This window comes from Myotis davidii, unplaced genomic scaffold (genome assembly GCF_000327345.1).
Source record: "Myotis davidii unplaced genomic scaffold, ASM32734v1 scaffold46, whole genome shotgun sequence".
NCBI classification, from domain to species: Eukaryota; Metazoa; Chordata; class Mammalia; order Chiroptera; family Vespertilionidae; genus Myotis; species Myotis davidii.
The window spans coordinates 7263961-7283646 of NW_006383006.1; the positions used below are offsets into that span (position 1 = coordinate 7263961).

At 46.7% G+C, this 19686-nt stretch overlaps 1 protein-coding gene across 4 annotated transcripts in view; it reads left to right on the forward strand.

Annotated features, from left to right (window-relative positions):
* Window positions 1–19686, forward strand: part of RASGRP1 (RAS guanyl releasing protein 1) — a 76023-nt gene that overhangs the window by 27921 nt on the left and 28416 nt on the right. For 3 of the 4 annotated variants that reach the window (XM_015557579.1, XM_015557577.1, XM_006778098.2), the window contains exons 2-3: window positions 12678–12783; window positions 19021–19083. In XM_015557579.1, the coding sequence (XP_015413065.1) occupies window positions 12678–12783; window positions 19021–19083 (169 nt within the window). Of the gene's footprint in view, window positions 1–12240; window positions 12299–12677; window positions 12784–19020; window positions 19084–19686 lie in introns of those variants that run through there. The other variant, XM_015557578.1, reaches the window with a different exon arrangement.

Genomic DNA, 19686 nt, shown 5'->3' on the forward strand with positions numbered 1-19686 from the left:
GTAGAAATTAAAAACAAGTGCAAGGCTCTTTAGAATGTTCCACTTGAAAAGAGCCCTGGGCTCAGGTTGTAGGTCGAACAGCCTGGCCATTTGAACAGGACACTAGGTGAGAGGATGCTGCTTTCTTTTTTCTGTTGCAGAATTTTAAGGTAAAGACCAGAGTTAGGACCACTCCCCAGTTAGTATGTGAGGTCCCTGTACCCTGACCCTGATCCATTCCCACACCTCTCTCCCTACCTAACTAAACTGTACATCTTTTCCTGAATATATTGTAACTCCCTCATCCAAAAGTAGAAACCATTTCTCCCCCACCCAGAACACCCTTCCCTCCAGCTTAGTCTGTCCAAATCGGACCCCTCCTTCAAAGCCCACCTCAGATGCCACTCTTTGTGAAGGTGGAGCCATTGCTTCCAGTGAAAGCTGACGTTCCTCCTGCCCACACTGCCTTGGCGGTGTGTTTCCAGGCCTTCCTGTATCCCCTCCATCCTGGAGCCAGTAGCTCCGGGTCCTCACTGGGACCGGAGCCTGGTGCCTCTGCACTCCCCGCAGCACCCAGCACAGGCTCTTCCAACCAAGAACCCAGGGCTGTGACAGCAGCATCGAGGCCTGGAACCCCAACTCTGCCACTGGCGTTATCCTTGGGCCAGCTGCTTATCTGGGGCAATAGTCAAAGTAGTTAACTGGCTCAGCACAGGCGCCATCGATCGGAGGACTAGACAGATTGAACATCCCTTTGTGTGCCTTTCTCATCTGTAAAACACACAGTCCCTGCCTGCCTGGCGGGGAGGTTGGGAGTCAAAGCAGACCATACATGTGAGTGTTTTGTAGAGTGAAGTGTTCCGCAATCATCAGGCAGGGTTGTTCAGTGGTACTTCCAGGGCTTGTGTGTGGCGTTGGCGGCCCTGCCTCAGCTTTCCCTCTGCCCTGCTCCGCTCGGGCTCCCAGGAGCTGACCACGGGGTTGTGTCCGTCGAACAGGACAAGTGGGAGAACTCTTGCCAAAAAGCGGTTAGGTCCCACAGACAGTCAGGATCCCAGCTTCTTCAAGCATCACCCCTTACCGTTTCCATCCTGAAAATGTCAATTTTTCAGTAAATAAATTTTGGAAGATCTAATCAAAACCAAAAGCCTAGAAAAGGCTTTTTGAACTTGAAGCTTTTCTCACTTGAGGCCATGGTGTGCTATTGCAGTGACCTTAAAATCCAGGATTCCTAAAGGTACCTGGGGACCTCTGGTTGTCGTCATGTGTCAGAGGGCAGCTCTGTCTGGATCTGCAAATGGAAATAAATGCCAGGGACATTAACATACCTGGAAAGAACAGTCTAAATCTTAGTTCCTGTTTTGTCCTTATAGTTTATTAGCTCTTCTTCTGACCCTTTCTTAAAAACTGTTTATTCTTTTTTTTCGTTCACTATCAGCTCCCTGCATCCTCTCATGTCTCATCCTGGGAATACAAAGTCATAGCTATTTCTTCCTTCCGAAGACATTTAACCCCTTCCTCTTAGCCAGTGTGCAGGGACTGTTTTGTGTTTACTGATAGTTGCTAGTTGATGACTATTCTTCTCTACCGCGATCTGAGTGAAGGAAAGGGCCGCAGTGTAATGTGAAATCACAGTGGTCAGACTCAGTGCAGCAGGAGACCCCAGGCTGTAGGAACCGAAAGGAAATAGACACGGCCTTCGCCTTATCCTTGGAGGAACCCCACTTAAAAGGCAAGGCAGGCCCTGGCCAGTGTTCCTAAGTGGTTAGAGCATCTGCCCAGGAACTGAAGGGTCTTGGATTCGATTCCCAGTCAAGGGCACGTACCTCAGTGGCAGGTTCCATCTCTGGCCTAGTGGGGCGTAAGCAGGAGGCAACCAATCGAAGTTTCTCTCTCTCATTCTCTTTTCTCTCTTTCTCTGTCTCTACCTCTTCCCTCTCTTCCACTTTCTCTAGAAAAAATACCCTCACACGTTGAGTAAGGATGTAAAAAAATAAAGGTAATGCAGGACTGTCATGCCCAAATCCCCTAGAATTGGGATGATAAAAGAACCAGGACAATCCTCCACAGCACCTACCTGCCCACTTCCTAGTGGTGGGACCACTGCTGAGTTCTCTTCCCTCTCTTGAGTCTGTTTCTTCATATGAGAAACGGAGAAACATCTACCAAGCAGAGCTGTGTAAGAATTAGCGAGGGTGTCTGTAAGGTGGCCTTGCCAGTACCTGGCCATGGTTGGGTGGTGATTATTGTTTGTCTTCTCATTGAGCGGGTAGGCTGGCTCCAGAAACCCACAAGTGCTAAGGCAAAGGGTGTGCCTCTCACCCTTACCACTCTCAGGACGAGAAGCAGGGGGATAGGGTGGGAAGGGCAGGGCTCCAGGCAAATGAGCAGGACTCAAGCCTCAGCACTCACTCAGTAGATGTGTGACTTCTGGCAGGTCCTCACCTGTAAAATAATAATACCCACCCCACAGAGTCATCTTGAGGCTCAAATGAGCTAACGTGTAAGGAGAGGGGAGCCAGCGAGAAAGCACTAATAAATGTGTGTTACTAATGCTTTGACAACAGATTGAGGGTTTCATGTGCCTACGTGACGACTGTCAGGCAGCCTAGATGTTTGGGACCCACGAGTCAACCAGAAATCACAGTGGTTTAGACTCAGTTCAAGACTTTGTTCTCCCCAAAAGATAAGAAAGCTTCTTATCTTCACTGGTCTCCTGATTATCTCCCTGCTGGGAAGGATTATCTCCCTGCAGGGCATTGTCAACTGAGGCTCAGACACGATCAGAGCTATCCCAGGGCTACACAGTCTGGGTTCAAGTCCCAGGTCTGCCACTTACCAGCTAAACTTGAGAAAGTTACTTTTGCCTCTGTTTCTTCATCCGTAGATGACAGTAGTGCCACCGACCTCAGAGTTAACACAGGGAAAGACTCCCTGGTGCACAGGAAACACTCGGGCATGTGGACAAAAAGAGCAACACAGAGACAGAAGAGCCAGGAGAAGTAGTAGGTGTTTTAGAGAGAGAATCAGGCTACCCTTCGAATATAGTTCATTTCTTCAGTCAGATGCTACATTTCCTCCAACAATACCTACTACTTCTCCCGGTTCTTCTGTCTCCCACTTGGTACCAATATTGTGAGTTTCGGTGTTGCATTTGGGCTTTCTCTGTAAGACGGTGACACGGCACCAGCTCATGACTTGGGGTGGTTTGAAACATTCTTATTTGGCTCCTGGCTCCTGAGTAGAGGGCAGTTTCTTCTCTGGCTCAGATAGTAAGAGTCTCCTCCCCACCTGTGCCATTCTCTTTTCCACGGTCCTTCCCCAGCCCTTCTGCAGGTTTCTCTCGGCACCTCAGTAAACTCTAAGAAATCTTTCTGCCTTCAAGGTCTGAGAGGATGGTGCACTTAAAACCCAGGAGGAGCAGGAAGTTGGGCGGCCCCCCATGGAGCCAGAACCACCCTTGAGGGGAAGCTGTGTCCAGGCTCATCCGCACGGGCAGTGTGACACCCACAGAGGGCAGCCACTCTCTGAGCAGAGGTTAGAGTCAGTGTTGCGTGAAACATCGAGATCCCATCTGCAATAGCTGGAGACTTACAGGAGCAAAGAGACAAGTGAGATGGTGTTCCCGATCCAGCAAGAGAAATGAGACCACTCACTGTTCAGTGTGTCACAGTTCACTAGCACTTTTCTCCATGCAGCCAAACGTAATCTAATCCTAACTACAACCAAAGAAGGGGGAGGAGACTTTCAGAATAACTTCAGTCACGAAAGACTAGGCTCAGTCTAAACTCTCTTTTTCACTTTAGGCAACTCATGCGATGATGCCTGGTGATATGATGATGTTTGGGGTACAAGACTCTGCACCACAGAGAACTATAAGCCAGGGACAGTTTTTAGGGTGAAAGCCCAATTTGTGCTAAGACTGTACTCGGTGTATTGCTATTTTATGTCAGCATACTCCAGTGGCTTCAGCCCTGCTCTGCACTGGGATGGGGTTTCCTAGGGCTCTTAGGAAGTAGCCACACATTGAGTTTCTGGAGAAGATGGAGTTTGAGGCTGACCAGTCTCAACAAAGCCTTCTTTTACAGGAAGTTCCCTGAATTGCTGCCCCAGATCTTCCTCCCTGTTTGTTTGCATCCTTTTTCTTTGTATCCACTCCTCCTTTGTTGGCCTCTCTCCAGCCACCTGCTGGCAGCTCGGTGTCCTCCATACCCCATCACCCGTTGGCCCCACCAGGCACATTCCTATGGTGCTGTGGGGGGGGGAGGGGATGAGCCCTGTGTGTGAGCCAACGAGGCTGCATCACCAAAGAATCAAACCCCAGCTTCACTGCTACCCAGCCAGGTCATGTGATTGTTCCAGGGTGGATGGGCCCCAGAGAAGCAGCCACCTGGGAGGTTCAATGGGTGCTACCTTCCAACAATGGCTCTGAGGTCATGGAGTCATCCCAGCCAGATCACTGGGTCTGCAGGTCCGTCCCACCTCCTCCCTCCTCTTGCTGCTTAGTGCCAGCCCGGCCTCCCAACCCCCAGCCCCAGAGCTGGATCCAGTTTGCAGAACCGAAGAGGACATGTGCCCTTGTGACTTCTAAGGCCCCTGATTTTTCAGACACGACAGGTCTAGTGGAGATGGCAACCCCCAAGGAAGGCCGGCCGTCTTGCTCAGCAGCAGCAACACAGCTAAAAGCCCTTTTTCACTTTAGGCAATTCATGCGCTTCGTTAGACATTTATAGATTGCAGTCGCTCATCCAAAAAATCTAGGTCATCCTTCACACAGAGCTTCGTGCTTCTGCAGAAGCGCCGTGCCCAGGGAGGGATGTGCCTGCTGCCATCTGGTTTGGCTGAGGGAGTGGAGTGTCTGCCACAGGAGGACAGAGGGCCCAGCACAGGGGCTGTGAGCTGTCAGGGGACTTGGTATTTTCACCCACGCAGCCCTGGCTCACAGACTCTCTGGTTTCGAGCTGTCTTAGCTAAACGGTGTCAGGAACAGCTACCTTGTGTTGATGTTATGGAAAGTGGTGGCTCTATGGGTTCGGATCTCCAGAGAGATTTTTAGAGTACATGCACCATAAATGCAATGAGAAGGGGAAGAGGTTGGTCTGAATAGGTGTGGGGCTTCTTGGGGAGAAAGAGAAGTGGGTAGGGGTTTAGCTTTAGAGCATGGATGGCTGAAAGTTAGAGCTCTTCCCTATATAACTAGTCTTCGCCCCACTCATCTCTTAATCCCTAAGGAGAGGCAGGTTCCGAGGAAAGAGCCGGGACTAGGGGCCTGATGGCCATTCCTGTCCAGGAGCCGTCACTCACCAGGCCTGGGGGCCATGGCCAAGGCACAGACCTTGGTTTCCTCATCTTTAAAATGGAGCCAGAGTCCCTGCTACCGCAGAGGTGTGCAACTTGTGTTCAACACAGGTGAGGGTTTAAGAACATGAGGTGCCGCCATCAGGTGTTCTCATCTCGGGAGAACAGTGGTTCTCCGGGCTGGCTGGTTTCAGGTGCTTGGTGTGTGTGTGTGTGTGTGTGTGTGTATGGTTCTCCGGGGCTGGCTGGTTTCAGGTGCTTGGTATGTGTGTGTGTGTGTGTGTGTACTTGCGTGCACATGCGCATGCGTGTATCTAAATGCTGTGTCATGGCAACATCTTTCCCTGCCCCCACAACTCTTCTGACCCAGCGGGACAGTGACTCAGTGTCCACAGAACTAAGGGAGGAGGCACAGGCTCTTTTCCTTCACCAGGTGCCCCCCAGTTGGCCTCTCCAGGACAGGAGTGGAGGGAGGCCTGATTAGACCAGATCCTCTCTGTGTCAGGGTTGATCAGCAGGTTTTTCTTTCCTGAGTCCCTGGCATTGGCCATCATCTCCCCGCAGGAGTTAGGTGGGAGCAAAAGGAGGTGAGCTTGACCAGCCCCTTCTCCACTTTTTTAAGACTCTGCTTAAAGGCCTTTTGCAGAAGTTTGAAATTGCAGGTCATGGTTACATTGAGGTTGTGTATTGTCTGTATCATGATGACCCCCAGCAAATAAATAATTAAAAACTAATGATAACCAAGATACTCAGAGCTTCTGGACACTGTACTAGGCCAAGGAATAGAAAATGTTCTGGCTAGACATACATGTCCTCACTAGTGTGGCAGGCCCCACACCATTGGCCTTGGGCAAAACACACCAGCTTGTCCCAGAGGGAACAAGGGCAGGACTAGATTTATAAGAAACTGGGAGCTGCTCTTCTCCCAAATCTCACCTTACATTAAAATTTTGGTCCTTGGCTTGGAGCACTAGCCACTCCAAGAAATCTCTATTGCAATGCATATCTGAAAGGATTCACCCTTGAAGTCCAGAGGAATTTGTTGATAGGGATTAACACCTGAATCACCAGGCCAGGCCCAGAGGGCACAGGTCAGGGGTCAGGTGGAGAGTGGTTCAGGAGCATCCGGGAACAAGGACACCAGGTGGGAAGGAATTCAACAGGAAGCTACGCAAGCACTGACCCTTGTAACCTCAGGTCCGCACTGAGACCTGCAGCCGCACCTGGATGCAGAGCTGACTGCAAGCATCTCTCCCCCCCTCCACGTTCAGTGGCTTCACATTGGTGGCTTGGAATGTGACGTAAAGGCAGTCTTGACACCACAGAACTCTGCAACCACTACAAATCAGGGTCCTCTTCACCGCTCCTTCCCCCCAGGAGAGCTGTTATTTAAACTCTTCCCAGCACAACACTGGCAGCAACCAGACTGCTTCTCACACTTGCCCTGTGAAGTGAGACTCCTTCCTTAGCAGATAGCTGCTTTTTGCTGATTGTTCTCCCCCGCCTTGAGGGGCTGAGGACAGAAACAAATCAAGGTGGTGCCGGATACCTGTTTTAAGCTGCTCGGGTAGAAGCTATGAGAGTTCCAAGTGTGTGTCGCCCTGTTCTTCACATGCACTTCCTGCCCCTTTTGCAACTGTTGGTGCTAAAAACAAACAACCAACTAGTGACCTTCTTTTCAGCTTGCCAGCTTTTGTGTACTTTCCACACAGGATTTAATGAATGTTGTAGTCTTGCTGTCAAGTAGGTTTTGTTTCTTTGAAGCGTTTACATTGTCATACCTGAAGATTTTGTGTGTGTGTTGTGTTGTGTGTGTGTGTGTGTGTGTGTGTGTGTGTGTGTGTGTGTGTGTATCCCCCTAGAGCCAGTCTTCTGATTTACGGAGAGGTTGATCTCCAAGAGCCGCATCAGCCCTGCCATAGGCTGCAGATCTAACTCTGCCCGCGTGTTTTTCTGACGCTGGCTTTTCCATTACCATCTTCTGGGCCCTGTTTTTGACACTCCTGTTATTTTGTATTATGCCCCCTGTGCTGACAGCCTGCCTGCCCTCCATATACCAATTTTTGACATCTGACATCCTAGTATACTCAGGATCCCTTCACACAGCCGCAGATTTCCATGGAAACCAAGACGAAGGGGAAGAAAAGACAGCTTTAGAGTCTCTCTGGTGTGGGATATGCTTTGTGTCCATTTTGCAGGGAGTCGTTTCCACCACATCCCCTAGATAGGCCCCCACTGTAGGAGTCACCCCACCTCTCGTCAGTATGAAGCAGGTTCAGGCTTGCAGCCCTTTGCAAATTTCCTTTCACATGATTCTAACCATCAGGGAGCAGTTCATTGCTCTCAGGGGCAAGTAGCTTGTTTAAGATTAAACCACAGAAAGGAAAAAAAAAAAGAGTGTGCATGCTAATTTAGAGGAAGAGGGCCGGATCATAAGGCCTCTTGAATCTTGAAGTTCTGGGTCACCTCATCACGGATATCAAGAGATGCTTACTGAGCCACCACGCTGAATAGGATCTCTCCCCTTCTGAACTTGACCACTATGTAGCATGGCCTCCTCCGCTTCATTCTTCATATTTACTGTCTAGTATTGTTTGGTGTCTTGGGTGTGTGTCCCATTCCCCAACCTGACTGTGAGCTCCTCAATGGCGAGTGTTTTGTAGCTCTTCAGTTCTCCTTTGGGACCTAGGACGGTGCCTCGCACAGAGCAGATTATCAGTGTTGATTAATTGTGTCCAAAACTGTGTTTAATCTAAGTAGAAGTTGCTATATAGAAAAGGAGTATCCTCTCATTGGAAGGGTACAAGCAGAGGCTAGATAGCCACTTACCTGTGACACTTTTAGAAGGAAATAATGCATCGGATGGAAGGTCAAGGTAGATGACTAAAGTCTTTTCCACCCCTGAGATTCTGTGATTCCATGAAGTGTCGCTATTGCTGCCACTGAGTCTAATGATGGAAAATGGGTTGTTGCTTCAGAGATAAATGACTGTCTAGAAGCCCCGTGACTTTCCTGTTTGCTTGAGGAACAAATGGTCCCCAGGTTGGGTGGGTCTTTAAGTTGTATAGATCTCTGGCAGTATACTTTATTCTCCAAGACAAGTATAGAGTGTGTAAGACTGACATTTTGTACCCACTGAATTTTCACCCCTTTAAAGAAGTCTTCCCCTGAAGTGTAAGGAGAAGCAGATGGGGATGAGAAAATCTGCATATTTTACTATGCATTGCACATTTTACTTATTAGAATTTTTAGTTTGACACCTTGCATTTTTAAAAAGCTTCAAGATACAAACAAAATGAAATTATTCATTGAAATATTTAAATCACCTTACACCAATTACATCAAAATATCAATAAAATCCAGCAGCCTGGAAGGTAGGTTCCCTTTGACTTTCAAAAGAGGCTCTCCCCCTCAAAAAGGAAGAAGTGCTTGCCGAGAGGCGGTCAGGACGTGATGAGGTCACATGGGGAGAGATGGCGGTGGGATGAGGGCAAGTGATACACCAAGGCGTTCTCCTGTGGAAAAAGGAGAGCCTAGAAGGGAGTTCAGGACCCAGGTACCCAGGTGCTTCTGCTGTCACCCCGTCTCTGCCTCCCTTTGCTGAGTGGATCACCCCCTCCTGGCCTTGCCCTCACTACACAGAGAGCACATGAGGATTAACAAGCCACAGTGGGGAGCGTCACAGAACTGTGTAAAGGGAGTGCGAGGGAAAATGGAGTGTGACTTGGCTTGTGAATCTTAGACACAGCATGCTTCTTACTTTAAAGGTAACTTTAATGATCAATATCAATTAACCAAGGCTTATAAGAGACTTTCAGAAACCACTGGAGTCCCAATCCCATGTCCCAGTGACATCTCTTAGACTTGTAACCTAAGGACTGGAAGAGATCTTTTAGCTCATCCACTTTGGCCTCCCATTTAACACTCAAATTCCCTATCCTAAGAAATGGTTGTGCCGTGTGCAGCTGAGCGCAGTGGAAGGAGCAGGGCTTCCGGAATCCGACAAACTTGGAGCAGATCCTAGCTCCTCCACCCATTGTCTCTTTGACCCAGAACAAATTACCCAGTGTCACCATGCTTTCATTTTCTCATCTGCACGCCATGAACAATACCAACATTGCAGAGTTGTGAGAATTAGAAATGACATTGTTAAAAGATGCTAACCAACCACAAGGAAGAGTTGAGTCACAAGCCTTAGATTCTGTCCACACGAAAGAAGCCTGGGACTGTGTCCATAGCTCCTTTGACCATTCTGATGCCCTACAAATACATTTCACAATCTTTCCTGCTCTTTACCATCCTACATGGGAATATGAGCACTACTAGCTCTGTGAGGAAAGCTGCGTCATAAAAACTATGTTGTCAGATATTGAATTGAAAAGTTACCTCTATAATTGTAGTCTACTTGATTGCATAAGTAAAGGTGTGGGGAGGAGTAATCGGGTATGAAACAGGAAATAAAGTGGGAAATGGTAAAAGGGGCCAGAACCTGTGGAGCTCCATTGGCCATTGTAAGGATTTTGAGTTTTATTCAGTATAACGGAGTTCAGTAAAGCACCCTAAGCACATGACCTGATTCATGGGTTTTAGAAGCTTGTTCCTGACTTCTGAGTGGAGAATTGACTATAGAGTGGAAGCAGGAAGGACATCTACGTTATTGCCTTGCGATCATGGCTACAACTAATAAAACGGCAGGGATGGAGGGAAATGGACAGGTTTGAGATATAGTTTGAAAGTAGAGTTTGAACACAACTGCGGAAACAGCAGAGGCTTGCTGATGGATTGGCTATGAGAGAAAGTGAAGCAAGAAGGATAACTCCTAGGTTTTTTATTTAAGAGGATGGTTGATGGTGCTATTTGCTGAGATGAAGAAAAGTGGAGGAGGAATGAATTTGGTGGGGGTCGTGGGGGAAGGTCAGGAGTTTTGTTTGGATGAGACATCTGAGTGGATTTGCCAAGTGTGTTGGACAGACTAATTCAGTACTCGGGGCTGAAGATATAAGTTGGGCAGTCATCAGCATATAGGTGGCATTTTTAGCCAAAGGACTAGATAAGTTCACTTAGGAAAAAAATTAGTTAATTTTTTAATTTAAATTTTAAGAAGTTTTATATTTTAAAAATTGTTAGAAAAAAAGAAGTGGGAGGAATAAACCACAGAGCACAGTGACATTTAAAAGCTCAGCAGAGGAAGAAGAGGCAGAAGAAGAGCTTGAGAGAGAAGCTGAGAAAGTGTGATGTTATGGGAGCCAAGAGAAGAAAGTGTTCCAGGAAAGAGAGTTGTCAACGTGGGTTGGCTTGAATGCAACTTGAGTCATAAAGTAAGCTGAGGACAGAGGCATACACTACAGGATTTGGTGGGGCTAGTTGGTGACCTTGAAAATACAATATGCAGTGGTTCTCAACCTTCCTAATGCCACGACCCTTTAATACAGTTCCTCATGTTGTGGTGACCCCCAACCATAAAATTATTTTCGTTGCTACTTCATAACTGTAATTTTGCTACTGTTATGAATCATAATGTAAATATCTGATATGCAGGATGTATTTTCATTGTTCGCGACCCACAGGTTGAGAACTCCACTAAGTGGAATGATGGAGTTAGAAGTCAGAATGGGATGGTTGAGAAGGAACAGGAGTTGATAAATTGATGACAGGGAGGTTTTGCTGAAAAGGAGAACAGAAATGGAGAGGTAGCTAGAGAGGATGCCAGTTTAAGGTTTTGTTTTATTTCATTGTGCTTTAAATAGGAAAGTCTGATGCATATTTAAATGCCAGTGGGAGTAAAGTAGGAGAGAGGGAGAGAGAGAGAGAGAGAGAGAGAGAGAGAGAGAGAGAGAGAGAGAAAGAAAGGAGAGAGAGGAGGTTGATGATACAGGGAAGAAAGTAGACAAAGGCAGGATCAGGGTCCTTGAGGAAGGAGACCCAGAGCTCAGTGGGAGCCATGGCCTCAGAAAGGCCTCCATGGAAGCAGCAGGCCATAATGGAATGTGGGAAAATCAGTGGGTTTGGTGATGGCAGGGTGAGTGACCCTGTCAGCTTACTTACATTTTCTCATGAACTGTGGCTTCAGGTCATCTTTTGAGGATGAGAGAGGACTTCTGAATCCTGAGTCCAAGAGCACTATGTCTTTTACTTACAGTTTGGTACACTTGGAAAGAATGAAAATGACAACCCCTTTTGTATAACACATTTTAAAGAGCTATCAGTGATAAAGCAATTCATGTTTATTCTTTCATTTGATATTTTATCCTGAATTAGTCAAGTTCCCAACAGAGAATAGAATTCGCATGGTTTGTTTAATTGAAGACACATAGATGAAGGAGCTATTTACAGAGATAAAGTAGAATTAACAGATGTTGCACCCAGAGACTGTCAACAGCCACAAGTCATCGCTACCCTCAGGGCCAGAGGGCCAAGGGCCAAGGAGATGAGCAGGGTTGGATCCCAGGGGAAGCAGGAGTCATGAGGGGCCAACCAGTGGGATGGTTCATGGGAGAGACCTGCAGCTCCTTTCAGGGAAGTGGTGCAGAGCAGAGAAGGGAGGGCAAAGACATGGCCTGACTTCTCTTCTCCCTTCTCTTGCTGATGCTTCCTCATGGATGAGCACAACTGGAAGCTAGCTGGCACTGGTGATGCAGTCCATGGTGAAGGACAGAGAGCAGGTCTGGCATCAAAAGACCAGCATAGCCCCTAGTACTTCATGCTATCACTATGGAAAAGATTTTGAAAAGCCCTCCAAGAGAAATCTTTATACCCAATGCCAGTGTATAGAATGCATCTTATTATTTGACATTAGCTGGGCTTTGGAAAACCTAGCTAACCAAGCTTTTGGATATAAAGCATCATGGATACTTGTAACTCACCCATGATTTCCAAATGTAATGTTTCCCCATAGTCTTCCTCCTTTATTGCAGAGGCAGCCTGCCCATAAAACTAGGGGAGCTTTTTTCAGAGCTCCTCCATGCTGTGGGAGAGCCCTAGGCATGTATTCAGATGGTCATGTTTTGGCCAAGTTGCAAAAGTAAGGCATTTTAACTGAAATCTATTAACACTATACTTTTTTGACTGTGACCCTAGAAAGGACCCGCCATAATATGCACTTTGGGCCCCACAAAACCTGGATCTGCTTCTGCTTTCGGGTGCACTGGTGCAAATTTTACCCCTTTCCCAAGATTCCACCACCTCCCAGTGGGTGTCCATGAAAATGGACATTTTGCGAAGGGGAGAATACGGCAGGAGGATAAGAAAAGCAAAGCAGGGAGGGAGTGTGGTGTCAGAGGCAGTGGGAGAAAAGCACTGTGCCTGGAGACGCCCGTTGGCCCGTACCGTTGTGTCATGGAGGGTGGCCGAGGCTGGTTTCTCTCTGGGGCCTCGCTCAGATGCTGCTCTCTGTGTTTCAGATGCAGATGGAAACCTGTGTCGAAGTAACCAACTGCTGCAAGTCATGCTGACCATGCACCGAGTTATCATTTCCTCTGCGGAACTGCTCCAAAAAGTGATTGCCCTATATCCTTTCAGCAGACTCGCTGGCAGTCCCCAGTGGGAGTGCTCAAGAGTAGCTGGAAATCGGAAGTATGCTTTTATTTTGACTGGTTTGGAATAATCCTGAGTGGTAAATGGGTTCACAGGTTACACGTCCTTTCAGGGGCATGGTGTGTGTGTGTGTACATACATGTGTATGTGTGTGTGTGTGTGTACATACATGTGTATGTGTACCTTCAGTTGGGCAGGGCGATGCTACTGATGCTGATTGCTCTGGGAAGTAGTCAAAGAAATCAGCATGCAAACAGTCTTCTCTGGCTAGTAACAACACTTTTCTTGTCTATTCATCCAACTTCACAGTTGCCTGTGCAGATTGACAAGGGTGCAAGCATGACTCAAGTGATGACATGATTCTGGCTTTCCTGACCAATTCTGGAACCTTCCCCAGGTTCTGGCCAAGGCTTCCTGGTGCCGCAGTAACTGGAGTCTGCTGGTGCCTTTTGCTGCAGGCAGAAAACCCAGCTGGACTGTAACCTTCTTGTGGGGTGTGAACTGAGTAGGGTGGGGAATTGCCTGCCCTCTCCCTCTCCCTGATGGCACTGTAAGCTGTGGCCTCCGAAGAGAACCTGTGGGTGGGGTGAGACTGTTTAGCGCCCGAAGCCCAGATCCCCAGCTCTGAGTCATGACTTGCAGCTCTTCTCATCTTCACCACCTCTCCTGACACTACCTTTTCATCTTATGACAGGCGTGCGAGCACACACACACACACACACACACACACACACACACCCATACCCATCAGGACCAAATCTCTTTTCTAAACCCACTTACATATCTTTTTTTAAAAAACAATTCTTTATTTTTGAAATTATTACATATGCCCCCCTTGCTCCCCCATTGAACCCCTCCAGTCCGCCCCCATCCACTTACATATCTTTACCTCTCCTCTCAGAGGAGGTGTCTCCAGTGCCTTCCAAGGGCGGGGCATTGGGAGGGGTTCACGTCATAAGAGGTGCAGGTAATAAGTGGTGTCTCGTCTGCAGAGAATTTTAAAACCATAATAAAACCAACTCAGAGTTGGTCTGCTTTTTATTAACTCCATGTACCAGCAATTCTAAACAGTGCCAGGGATGAAGTATTTCTCACTGGGAAAATTGTTGGTCTAAGGCAGCAGTTCTCAACCTGTGGGTTGAGACCCCTTTGGGGGTTGAATGACCCTTTCACAGGGGTTGCCTAAGACCATCGGAAAGCACATATATAATTACATATTGTTTTTGTGATTAATCACTATCCTTTAATTATGTTCAATTTGTAACAATGAAATTGGGGGTCACCACAACATGAGGCACTGTATTAAAGGGTCACGGCATTAGGAAGGTTGAGAACCACCGGTCTAAGGATTACATTGTACCTGGGATGCCCACCCACACGGCGAATGGACGCCTCTCCCCTTCCCGCCCTGCCTGTCCTGCTCACAGGATCTACCCCATCAGGACCTCCCCTCTCCTGCACTCTTAAACTGCCTCGTCAGTGGCACCTGCCCCTCAGCCTAAAACACATTGAAATGCCTCCAACCTAAAAATAAACTCTCAGCCCTGCCTCCCCTTCATTCCATTGTTAGGGTTAGAAATTTGATTCGCAAACTTCTTAAAATTGTCTGCATCCACTATCTCCAATCTCTCAGCTCCCTCCCACTCCTAATTCAACCGTGGCCCCCACCCCTGCACTCGAACTTTCCTCTGATGTCACCAACAACCTCCCAATGGCTTTTTTCCATTCCAGTCTATGCTGACCTCCCAGAAGCCCTGGGCACTGCTGACACCCTGCCTCTCCAAACCCGCCCTCCAGGGCTCCGGAATGCACCTTCCTGACTCTCCTTCCTCCCGGCACCCCTCCAGCTTCCCACCCAGCACCTTCTCTGAGGGCCTCTGAACTACCGGGTAGCATCCTCTTGTTCACTCACTCCTCTTCCTTCCCTGGGCCATGTCTCACCGGATTTTCAACACCATTCCTCTGTGTTGGTGACTTTCGAGTCTGTATTTCTCTAACCCAAGCCATTTCTTTAAAAAGTTTGAACTAGTTAGGACATCAATTTTAATATGTTCAAAACACTGCAAAACTCACCACCCTCTCTCCCCAACTACCACCCCGTTAACTCTGCTTTGACACCTGTATTTTCATTTTCAGTTTCAGTTAATGGTGTCATCACCCGCTCAGTGGCCTAAACCACATCAGAAGCACCCTCAACTCCTTCCTGCCTCTCACCTCCTTCTGGCCATCATCCAATCCCAGGGTTTTGACTTCAGAAATGACTCTCATCTGGTCTCTCCTCTGCATTTCCATGCCATGGCCGGCCATAGTCCCAGGGTCTTCTCACCTATGTGCCTTCTACCGCCCCCCCACCCCCCCACCACCACCATTCGTTGTCATCCTCTGAAGTTACTTTCTTGAGAGGTGGGGTAATCTTTGCTTCAGAGCCTCTGCCCACTGGGGGAGGTGACATCAGACCCCTCCCTCGGTTGCCAGGAGACGGCCCTCCAGGGTCTGACCCAATTCAGTGTCTCTCCTGCTTTTTCCTGCAGCTCCCAGAAACCCTTTCCCGCCCGGCCAGTGTGGTTCTGCAGTTGAGCATGGACCTAGGAACCAAGAGGTCACTGGTTTGATTCCTGGTCAGGGCACATGCTCAGGTTGTGGGCTCCATCCCCAATAGGGGTGTGCAGGAGGCAGCCAATCGATATTTCTCCCATCGATGTTTCTCTCTCTCCTTTCCTCTCTCTTTTAAATAAAATAATAATAATAATAATTTTTTTATAGAAACCTTTCGCCCTCCACACTGAGCTTCTCAATGCCCCGATTGTCACGGATCCTCACCAGTTCCTGGGCCTGGAGCACCTTTTCCTCGCTGCAAGCCTAGCAAATTCTTTCATGACCCTCAGTGAAATCTTTCCTGACCTTCCCTCTCCCTCCCCCTTGGGAAATACATCTAGTGCTTTAAAATAGCACTATTGATGTGAAAACATATTTCATTCCCCTGACTCTTGTTTTGTATCACCTAAGTGGTCAGTGTCTCTCTCATGTCTGCCTGGCTGTCATCTGCCTTGAGGGGCTTTTCATTCTGTTCTGTTAGCTAAATGTATTGATCTGCCTAAAACTTGTTAATAAAATAAGCTCAGATGGTTTCTTGCTTTTCCATTGTTTGAAAAAAGAGAAGAAGAAAAAAACATGCTTTGCATAGTTCAGATGCCTGAAGAGCACAGTCAGAACTGCCCTGGTACTTCCCAGGCACAGGACCAGCCGTGAAGGGAAGGAAGACAGGTTGGGCCTGAACTGTCAGCAACAGGGACGTTTACTAGGTCGCAGGCGCCCAAGCCTCTTGCTGCTGGCCTGTGTCATCAGCACTGGCTTCCAGCTCCTCGAGTGAGAAAGTGGGTGCCCTGCCTTTGCTATGCATCGGGGCTCTGATGGCCTTGGGAGGCTCTGCCATCCCGCCTGGCATCCCGCATGCCCACAGCGGCTCAGCCCCTGACTGCAGGCCACTGGGTTTGCAGACGCTACCTGCCCCCCATTTAAAGAGGATAAGAAACCACCAGAGGAAGATAAACTCCACATAGAGGGCACCATGTTGATTTCTATGTCCATTTAGTTGTCTTAAAATAGATGGGTTTCTCTGCCTTCCTTATTAAAAAGAAAGAAAAATTTCAACAAGTTGGTCAAATAATTCAAATATACAATCTAAGACATACCTATCTAAAATGTGCCTTATGCGTGAACCTCTTTGCGTTCAGGGGATGCATTTTCTTAGCGATGTGGCATTAAGACATGTAAAGTCATTGCATTTCCACTCCTACCTGTTAGGCCCAAAGAAAGGCCGGTGTCAGAACCTGTTACTTCATGAAGTTTGCCAGTTGGCTGGGCTTGTTTTAATTTTTATTTCATTTGTTGATGCGGGTGTCGTTTTGGTGCCGTCAAAGACAGATTTTATAAGCAGTAAATCTATTAAAATATGTTTTTAAAATTAATTTTATTGGAAGTACAAATTTCACAACCATAGTTTTTCTTTAGGGACCCAGTTTTAGCTCACAAGTCATATTCTTTCTATAAGTCTCTCATGTTCCACCAAATCTTTTTAAGGGGCCATGAAAATTTTTTGGTTAATTTGGAAAATGCTAATTAAATACTCCCGATGATTTTAAATAATTATGAATTTTACACTTTAATTTATTTTTAAAGATTTCAGAGGTTTCCCTGAATTCGAAATAATTTTTATAACTCTAGTTGATTAAAGTTATAAACAGGAAAGCTAATGTTATCTTAGATGCTCCAAAGCAGTGGTTCTCAACCTTGGCTGCACATTAGAATCACCTGGGAATCTTTTTAAAATCCTGATTTCTGGGCCTCATCCTCGGAAATTCTGTTTCGTTCTTATTAATGTTGTGGCCCCACCCCATAACAAATAAACAGAATTTCCGGAGGATGAGGCCCAGAAATCAGGATTTTAAAAAGATTCCCAGGTGTTTCCAATGTGCAGCCAAGGTTGAGAACCACTGCTCCAAAGCAATGCATAAACTTAATAAGGTTTCAATTTAAAACCACGATTAATTATATATTCCAAATTGGAGTTTCCATGCTACCATTCTAATATACTCTTAAACTTTACAGGCATATAAAATCTCAAAATGCACAGATGCCTTCCTAATAAAAACATCAATAATATGATTTGGGCTGTCTCTTACTTTGCTGTAGTTGACTCTGAGTTTTGCAGGGGTTACAGTGTGCGCTCCCACTGAAGGAAGGCCGCTTCTGTCCTGGTTATTTGAGATCTCTGCTGGCTTCTCCCTGGTTTCATCTCGGGGACCCGGCTGCAGGTCACTGAGAACTGCATTGCAGTTATTATGGCACAGTTTTTCTATGAGAAAGAGGTCAGAGTGTTGCAGGGCACACAGACTGCATGGCCTGCTTGCTCATTCTGTTTGCGGAAGATGGTAGGGCCTGCCCAGGTTCATCACTCGATTGGATTTTGCATTTCTTTTAAGTGAATATTCTTTCCATCTAAGCTCTAGAGCAGCAACTCTCAACCGATATGCTGCAAGAATTTTTAAACATGCAATACCCAACTATTTAGTCAGGAGCTCTGACGTCTGTTTCCTTAGATTGTCAAACAACAACAAAAATTACAACAGCCAACACAACAATAATTGTCCAGTGTGAATGAATTAAATTATACCTTTTTATTTGTCAGATTGGCAAAAAAATATATTTTTTGGTGTACTGCAGAATTTTAGTAATCAGTTAATGTGTACCATGAGATGAAAAAGGTTGACAATTGCTGCTCTTCAACATGGGAACTTGATGGAACCTGCTATTCTTTCATATTCTTAGGATGGCACCATTTCATGGAATATTCCAGATGCTATGGATCCTTAACATGTCTCTGATTGTATTTTGGCTTTATTCACATTATTCACATGGCTTTGTCTGACTTGCCATCCAACTTACAAGGTCCACCTACTAACAGCCTCTAGGCCAGTGGTTCTCAACCTGTGGTCATGACCCCTTTGGGGGGTTAACAACCCTTTCACAGGGGTTGCCTAAGACCATCGGAAAGCACATATATAAATACATATTGTGTTTGTGATTAATCACTATGCTTTAATTATGTTCAATTTGTAACAATGAAATTGGGGGTCACCACAACACGAGGAAATGTATTAAAGGGTCGCAGCATTAGGAAGGTTGAGAACCACTGCTCTAGGCATATATTATCATTTTCCTATTATTGTCATGACACTATACTGAATATTTATTCCTTCCCCCTATCCTGTAATTCACTGCACCAATTGTTTATCAGTTACTAGAAGCATCATAAAAGGTGAGAAAGGGCTGCTCTCTTTAACTGGTCTCATTGGACTCCTGGTCTCCTGGTCCTGGGCAGGAGGTCATTGCCCCTCTGGCACTTCTTATAGTCACCTGCGCGGGGCTTTCCCACCATGGACTTCCTAGCTCTACTTCTGCAGAGGAGACGCGGTGGTCTCCTTCCACCGCCATTTCAGCGTGAGCTAGATAGTCCCCACGCCACCCTTGTAGGTGATAATAACATACAGCCACACACACCAAGTAGGTTTTTATCTATGGGGAGAGATAAGAATACATTTTCATTTGAAATTTATTTTGGGAGGGGGTTGGTTTTAGCAAACGCTTCCACAGATGAGAAGCTGTCTGGTTGCTGTTGCAGAAGCTCCATTTGCCTTAACCACAGCCCACGTATAAGGACGCCTGGGCCAAGAAGTCACCAGGGCTGTGCCTGAAGATCTGCTACTTCGTAAGGTGAGGTTTCTGCATGCATGTGGGTCTGTGTGGCCTGGGGTGACACAAAAGACTGCAGCAAGGTGATCTAGTTCTTCCTCATGCCCCTGCCTTCCCCTTCCTGACGTCTTTCTGTGGATCACCTCTAGGCAGCCTGGAAGGGCAGGCGGTACTGGAAATGGAGCACCGCTCGTTTTTCCTGGTGTGCCTGAGCTTGATGTTATACCAAGGCTTTCCTCAGCCTTACAGCATTTTGGTATCAAACAACATGGGAGAGGTTATCTTGTTTGTTTTTAGTCTGAATCATAAAAGTAATATAGCTCATATTAGTGCATTCTGAACATACAGAAAAGAATATGACTATAGTAATAAGCACTCATATCCAACTACTTGTTTTGGCATTTTTCCTTTGTCTTTTTTCCCAGATTCTTTAATCATAGCTGAGGTTAAAAAACATATAAACTTTTCTCTTTTTTTTAATTTTATTTTTTATTACAAAGGGTATTACATATGTGTCCATTTTTTCCCCCCGCCCTAGACAGTCCCCTAGCCTCCCCTATTCCCCAGTGTCTTATGTCCATTGGTTATGCTTATATGCATGCATACAAGTCCTTTGGTTGATCT